The sequence below is a fragment of the Nicotiana tomentosiformis genome, chromosome 5 (assembly GCF_000390325.3).
Source record: "Nicotiana tomentosiformis chromosome 5, ASM39032v3, whole genome shotgun sequence".
NCBI classification, from domain to species: domain Eukaryota; kingdom Viridiplantae; phylum Streptophyta; class Magnoliopsida; order Solanales; family Solanaceae; genus Nicotiana; species Nicotiana tomentosiformis.
Window position 1 is genome coordinate 9,191,006 of NC_090816.1, and position 8,235 is coordinate 9,199,240.

Sequence of the window (8,235 nt, forward strand, 5' to 3'; positions counted from 1 at the left end):
GAAGCATTCAAGTTTTGATGCAAACTAGTTTCTGTATCACTTCAATTTGCCAACACGTAGTTTTGAAATACTACAAAGATCCCCCTCAAGGGACAACTACTTTGTCAAAAAGGTGTCAATTCAGCTGTATTTTGCTCCCTTTTCTATTGCGGTACCCGAGTCGAGATTCTATCGGAAACAATCTCTCTATCTTCTCAAAGTAAGGGTAAGGTCTGCATAGACATTACTCTCCTCAGACCTCACTGGTAGGATTACACTGAATTTGTTATTATTGTTGTTCTATTACTATACCCCAACCCCAACGGAGCACATCGTCCCAAGGGTGGTCAATTAAATCCCTTTTGCTACAAAGTTACATTGTGAATAAGTACAAGATAAAATTAAGCAATTCAATGGTAAAGGGAGTTCAAAAAATGTTTGAAGTCATGAGTTTTAACTTTTAACTGCCAACTAGGATATTTTTGCATTTTTTTGAATCCCCTTATCGTCAATCCTGCCTCTACGCATGTGCACCGCCAATTCCCCTCTCCAACCCCAATGGCACCAGACGCGTTTTCTGATAATTCAGTAAAGCCATGCTTAGAACAGAAGTATGTGAAACCAAAATAATATTGAGTATTGACCTAGTGTGTGAATTCAAACCAGTACATGCGGCTACTAACATTATGGTACATTTGAAAACAACATAAAAACAAGAAAACAGGTCAAAGACTCTCTCTTAGCTTACAAATGACTGCCAGTTATAATAGAAAATCGTTACACTTGGAATAAGTAAATCAGGAGTCTGGAATAAACACTTTCCAGAAATACTAGCGCACTTAACTTTATATAGAAAAGTAGCAATGGTACTATCAGTCTTTTCCTTCTTATGCCATTCTATTTAAACACCAGGCTACCACACCATATTCCTTCCATTTTGTTTAAGCAGAGTCTGAAAATTGAGCAGGAAGCAACAAAAAGGGCAGCCTGATGCACTATGTACGGGGTCTGGGGAATGGCCAGACCACACGGATCTATTGTGCGCAACCTTACCCTGCATTTCTGCAAGATATTGTTTCCATGGTTCGAACTCGTGACCTTCCTGAGCAGGAAGCAACAATAAATTAAAAAGTACTATGCTAAAAAGGGCAGCCCGGTGCACTAAGCTCCCGCTATGCGCGAGGTCCGGGAAAGGGCCGGACCACAAGGGTCTATCGTACGCAGCCTTACCCTGCATTTTTACAAGAGGCTGTTTCCGCGACTCGAACCCGGACCACAAGAGTCTATGCAGAAATGAATAAATAAGAACCTGTATTTCTAGCATATAAAGCTTCCATTTTGTTTAAGCAGAGTTTGGACATTGAGCAGGAAGCAACAATAGATTAGATTGTGTTATACAGAAATGAATAAATAAGAATCATATTTCTCCAACATAGAACGTGGCACCAGGAACATTATCTATGAATAAATGATGAGTATGTTTGTGAAGTTGCATGTGAGTACATATATTTTCACATTGTATGAGGCACATAGCGCATGGGGTGAATGATGATCATTCGCAGTTAAGAATTTTCTAACTCTCGCTCTTTAGACCAAAGATACACATACATAACTATAAAATATCTAGCTCTCATTCATAGCTTTGGTGGAAAGCACTCTAAAGACAAGGTTTAAGCTTGAATTACTGACATGGTCGGGGTTGAACAGGGTTAGTCCGTTAGCAGCAAATGCATAGTTATCCCATGATTCAACAATCTTCCCGAAAAATTGTATCATTACATTGTAAATCGTCTCACAAAGGCACGATAAACTCATCCAACTCACATTTTGTTTCTTTGGCAAATTCACATATTTGTTTCTTACTCGTAGAAGCCAAAATTGAAAGATTGAACCCATTAATGATGGCAAACCAAACCAATATGATCTTTGCATGGATAGTTCAAAAATCAACCTACAAAGATGAACCAAAAAGATCTGAATCGTACTCTGTGAAGCAACATCTACCACCACCTCTTTCAATGAAAGATAGGTGTTTCTCATGATTCTTTGGGAGTAGTAGCTTGTCGAAGTCGACGTTGATGTACATCCCAGTTGTATACACGAGCAGTTGTGACCTGAGCCATAGCAACTAAAAGAATAAGCACAAAAGCAACTAATAGCAACAAGTAGCATACCAGAATCAACGTGTTTCCAAAGATGAAGTAAAATAAGTAATTAACATCAATTAGCTAAATAATTGCGAAATTGCCCAAGTTCCATATTTAGGTACATTCACCAAATACATCAGTAAAAATTAGTGGTATATTCCCTAACAAATGTAAAATCAGTAAGAAGTAACTAAAAATTTACTTAAGCCAATTTACAGGCAGCTTGCAAGCCAGCAGCACTTGAATACAAGCTAAGTTCTTAGTCCTAGATGAGAGTCAGAGCAAAACTGACCTGAGTTATTGTCACTTGATCCCTCAGAAATTGTAGATCAGCCACAAGAACTTCTAAACTAACTTTTGCATTTTCCAAGTTCGTTTGAAGAAGGGCAGTAGCCTGTACAGTGAACAAGATGTGAAGACCAATACTTCAAATATCCAAGAGTGCATGCTTCCAAAATCTTACAATAGCTAATTACATACCTCTTCACATGAATACTGCAGCATAACATTTGCCCCTAGCCATAAGCACACAGATTCAGCATCTTCAATCTTAGCCCGGGAATAAATACCTTCTGCCACTTCAAAATCAGTGATTAGCGCCTGCAACCAACGAGTCAAACCAGGATCAAATTAAACATGGCAAGTTAAAAATTTGGGGCTGAACATCGGCTGGAAGTTATTAGTGAAGTAAACCAGGGAGAAATGATCGAAACCTTGTCTGACTTCTGCTTAGGCCATTAGCCATTTAAAAGTAGCCAATTCAACTCTTAAGCAATGGACATCCAATTCTTACCCATCAAATGTTAAACTTAACCAACAAGAGAAACTTCTTTGAGTAAAGTGATCTATAGAGTAAAATATATCTACATAAAGATTATGGAGTAACAAAAAATATTAATTGAGGTTAAACGTGAGAGCAAAGGACCCCATCCTCCAATTCTCCATTCCCGTTCTCTTATATCTCTTACCCTTTTGCTGTCATCATCTTAAAGTAGTCAAGTTCACAAATAAACATCCTTCAAACAAATGATTGCAAGTACAACTTGTCATTAGCTCTTTTTTTTTTTTTTCCTTTTCTCATTAGCTCCATTAAGGGAAAAAACAATATATAGTGAACTGGTATCAAGCACAACATTAGTATTAAAATTAAAGGGAACTGGAGAACATTATGCGTTTAGGTATGAAACAGAAAACTGGTAGAAAAGGGTAGGGGAATTCAAAGAAAACTTGGCAGGTGAAATTCTAGAAAGGGCCAGAATGGATGGGAGTTTCAGCACTTTCTAATATTTCCAAAAGTAGCTTCATCTAGCAGCCTGATTGGTATTCCAATGCAAAAAATGTCAACTGCAATAGAATTGGTGAGTGGATCAAAGAGAGAGAGAGAGAGAAATGGCGGAAGAATGGACCAAAGATGATACATTCTTCAGAGACATATCAGGTTCGTCCTTTTTTTATTTTTTTTATTTTTTTTGATATGATGGTGTCATGTCTAGTGTGCGCACTTCGACTATCCATTGGGTACTTGAGACAAATCACTCCTTCAAACAGAATGGCCAAGCAAATGGAAGAACAGAGGGAATGCAGTCATTGAAGGAGCAATAGAACGGTGGCCGTGTGGTGGTTGGAGTGAACAAAAGAAAGAGGAGGAGGTACTATATATATATATATAGAGAGAGAGGGGGGGGGGGGGGGTCTGACTTCTCTCTAGAACAGAAAAACTTTCAGGTTGTAGCTCCTTCAAAATCCTGAACCTTCTAGTCGTGTTCAAATAGTACTTTCAGTACCATTATTATCTTATTTCTAACCCATGCAAGGATGCCCAAGTTAGGCGCCAATGAAATACAGGATTGCAGGGGTCCAACCAATTGTTAGCTAATAGCAGTTATCACTGTACTTAGTGAATACTGGAAAACTCTCTCCCACAGTAAATCTGAATTTCAAGAAAGTATTCAATTTTCTGGACTGCTTCACCACTATATCATCTAAATACGAATTTTGATATGAAAACCTCTTGCTTTCTCGCATTCACATTACATACCTAAATAAATAAAAATGGAAAGGTAGACTACTATCTCAAGAATTAGCTAATATGCAAATGTCTAGGAGTGCATCAAGGAAGTTTCACTTGATAAAAAGAAGCACTTGGACAAACCTCACTGCTGTCCTTCTTAGCTTGCAAAGTAGCAACTATATCCAAGCATTTCTCTATGTCAGGAATCTTTGCCTATGTAGAGTGAACGAGGATTAGTCAATTCTCCACATGTTAGCATGAAACATATAAAAGCATCAAGCCAGCTAAAGCAAGAAACTTTCAGAATCACTTAGACTGATCACAGAAGAAATGTCAAACATGTAAAATTCAACCCGTTTGAGCAATACAACATCACAACAGCAACTTATAAATGTTGAAAACCAAATTTGGCAAAAATGTATGGGGCAGTCTATACTTAGCAGGCTGGATAAAGAGGACACCGCCAGATTTTACAATATGTTATGTATGCAAATTCCTTCATACCATTACTGTTGGAACCGTTCTATTATGCATGTTTGGTCCATTCCGACAAAGAGAAGGAGACAGCACTTTCAGAGGAAAGGCAAGTTTCACCTTTCAAATCTTGGTTTTTGTTTGGTAGCTCAACAAGTGCTTCATAGGTGGCCAGAGTGATTTTTAAATTTTTGGATTGACTTTCTTCTGTATACACTAACCTAACCTATCTGTATTTCAATTAACTTTCTCATATTGGGCAGGTATCCTACCCCCCACCCACCCCACCCCCCTGGCAAGATTATGATATGAATTCAACCTCTACATGTTAACTTGTAAATTCTCTTCTGTTATCAAATTCTAAAATGAACCATGAGTTGCGTTAAACAGTCCGTACTGACAGCTCTTAAATGTGGAGAAACCTAACCTATATATAATAGATACCTTTTACGAAATTGTAAAAGGTCATTAGTCTTCTATATTTTGAGGATTCATACCCCAACTAGCTCGCGATTGAGGCATTATTATTGTAAAAAGTCAGTCTGAAGAATGGCAAAACTGTAACCCTCACATGTTGGCCCCGTTACAACAAAGTCCGAGAATGTGCTTAAGAATTCAATCCTATATATAGCTTCTGCATGGAGCAACAGATTCCAAAAGCACTAAGTCTTTAAGGTAATCTCCAGAATCGACAACACTAGATGCAAAGACTAAAGTACAATTCTCTAACTCCTGTCCACTTTCAAGAACAATAAAAGGAATTAAGGATAGAGTGACACATGAACATTTTCTCCATTTGAATTGCATTATGGCCTATTTCCTCAATTCAAGCATACGTAAAACCTGGAAACTCATATTAAGAGTTACTTAAATTGAAATGAATACTATGAAACTAGACAAAAACAGCGTACCTGAAGATCCCTCTGCTGTGCCAGAAGTTTCATTTCAACCACTCGGTACTGCTGAAGTCTGCAAATGAACGACATGTATTCAGAAAACAAAAGGAGACCGTAAGCAAACTAACCACTGACTGAAATTTCTAAAGCAGGACTAATTAGTGTGTGCTCATATAATGGATTCTGCTTTTGGTGTTTACGATATATTAGTGATAGAAATAGTTAACAGCCTGCACGAAATCGGTACTAATAAAGTTTTGTTGTATGAGTTCTAAACTTCGACTGTATCATAGGCCAAAAAGCCCAAAACAACAAAGGAACAGTTTCATTTCTATTTTCTGAATGACAAATAGGACACAACATGCAATGATGCCAAATATGTACTCTTTGATCAACCGAATTCAGAGGTCTCTTTAGTCAAACTTCTGTCATCTGCTTATAGTGAACTTTTACGCAATTAAAAGAGTTCTGCTACATTTTGGTTAGACACTTTGGATAGATGATACAAGAAACTGTACACAAATTTCGAAGCAAAGAAGAAATTACAAGTTCAGGCTACCAACACTTCGGAAGGGAAAGAGACTCAGTAAAACAATAAAAGGAAAAAAAGATTATGGGGCTTTAATAACGAGAACAACACAGATTCTGAAGAACCACAAATTCCAGTCATTGCAAACAGACATACACACACTTCCATGTTTGTAGTCATACTAGTTTTATTTAGCCATGAACTGATTTAAGAATCTAATTGCACAAGATTTGGTTTATTTTCTGTAAGGCTGTAGTGGCCTATTATCCCTCTTCAGCTTCTCCTTCTCTACTTCTTGAGTGCTTGTGCTCTTTATTCCGTCGTACTAAAATAAGATCTCGCCACACTTCTTATCAGTGAATCAGTATTTCTAAGGCCTATTCAGTTTAGACATACTCGGGAAAACACTTGGTTTGTAAAAGGTTTCCCGTGAAATAGGGGTGTACCAAAGGGATTTCGGCACAAGATCAGGGGGTAAACTATGTATTAAGCCTCTTTTTAATCATCATCCTTCAACAAAACTTACTCAACCACATAGTTCAACTCGATTTCAGGCCAACAATTGTCAAATCCAAACCTACCTATTAAAGTATGATCTCCAAAAATTCACATTGCATTTGATTTCTCAGCAGCCCTAAGTAAATAAGGAACAACAAATTTAGGGGTAAAGGTCCTATTAACCATTTGCCATAACGTTTTTTTAAAAGGAGTTAATGTAACAAGTAAGCTCCCACAAGAATCTTTCCTTGAGCCGAGGGTCTATCGGAAACAGTCTTTCTACCTTCTCAAGGTAGGGGTAAGGTCTGCGTACACATTACCCTCCACATACCCCACTTGTGGGATTATACTGGATCTGTTGTTGTTTTAAGCTCCCACAAGAACACTACATTAAAGGTTTGATCTTTACCTTTTATTCCATACCCATATTAAAAAGATAAAAGGTAAATATACAGAACTCCGAAGAAGTTACAATTTCACTAAAGACTGAAACTTTACATGATAGTGAACAACCAATTTTTAATTAATTAATAGCGTCAAGGAAAAAAGATCAAGCTCTACGCACCGACGTGTGAAAACTATTTACAAAACCAGTTCAGCTTAAAGGTAATTGCTGGTAATTCAATTATTCAAACATTTGTCTATATCTCACTTATTATTGTCAGCCTATAAAATGAAATATTGAAAAATATCAATAAAATCACTATCATTATACTCTATACAACTCATTGTGGGAAATTTAAATGTCACCTAAGTATTTTATACACCAAAAAATAAAATCAAAAACAGACCTTTCTTGGAGAAAAGCAAGAGCAGAGTTAACATCAAGACCAGATTGAGTAAGATAGGACTGAACATCTTGTACAAATGACGCCGCCGGTATTCCCCTTCTCTCCGTTATCGCTTCCGCCATCTCCGTCCAAAGCTTGTTTACAGTTTGTAATTAACTTATTCTGAGATTTTTCTCAGTTGTTTTTGCTCGAATAGCGAAGAAGGAAGAAAGTATAACAGGAATAATAAGAATAAGAAAATTGAAAAGAACAAAAAACAAATTGTTTTTTGAGTAAAATGTGTCTACAAGTCGGATTTGATTTAGTTGTTTAAATTGCAAATAAATATTTCTTTTGCACCTCGTATAAATTTTATACGAGGTGCTTTAACAGACAATGACACCAGATGGCTATTTGTGTAAAATCTCTTTATAAAATGGCCAATATTTTCTCTTATTTAGATATGGTCCAGAACCTCAATCTCGTAAAACTAGCACGGGCTAGCCAGTTTTCGGACTGATAATTAAAAAATAGCCAGCATTTGCAAAGTCATTAAAAAATAACCATTATTTTACTGCAATACGGAAAATTCCAGCATAATATACTGGAAATTGGTGCACATGTATATGAACTTCCAGCATATTATGTTGGAACTCCAGCACACGGAAAGTTCCAGCATAATATACCGGAGATTGGAGCACTTGTGTATGAACTTCCAGCATATTATGCTAGGGTCCAGTATATTATGCTGGAAGTTCACATGTAAAAAATTCGAACTCCAGTATATTATGTTGGAATATTTTTCGGATTTTGAGCGGTATTTTCGTTCAGATTTATCTTTATATGAAAAATGACTAAATTTCAATTATTTTTGAAACTGTGACTATTTTTTAAATACCACTTATAAATCTGACTGTTTTTTAATTTCACC

General features: G+C 36.8%; 1 protein-coding gene across 3 annotated transcripts; it reads right to left on the minus strand.

The window, feature by feature from the left end:
• Positions 1-631: 631 nt before the first annotated feature.
• On the minus strand, positions 632-7,645 carry LOC104115424 (prefoldin subunit 3-like). Of its 3 annotated transcripts, none has more exons than XR_011415902.1 (7): positions 7,326-7,600; positions 5,523-5,580; positions 4,279-4,350; positions 2,607-2,726; positions 2,419-2,520; positions 1,965-2,093; positions 632-1,077 (listed from the first exon to the last, which is right to left on the minus strand). XR_011415902.1 is itself a non-coding variant. In XM_009626051.4 (6 exons), exons 1-6 carry the CDS (start codon positions 7,445-7,447, stop codon positions 2,016-2,018), a joined length of 552 nt encoding a protein of 183 aa, XP_009624346.1. In that variant the 5' UTR covers positions 7,448-7,645; the 3' UTR covers positions 1,621-2,015. The 3 variants fall into 3 exon arrangements, 1 of the variants encoding a protein (XP_009624346.1); XR_001973072.3 differs by having other exon boundaries at positions 632-1,081; XM_009626051.4 differs by lacking the exon at positions 632-1,077 and having other exon boundaries at positions 1,621-2,093; positions 7,326-7,645.
• Positions 7,646-8,235: the final 590 nt, after the last annotated feature.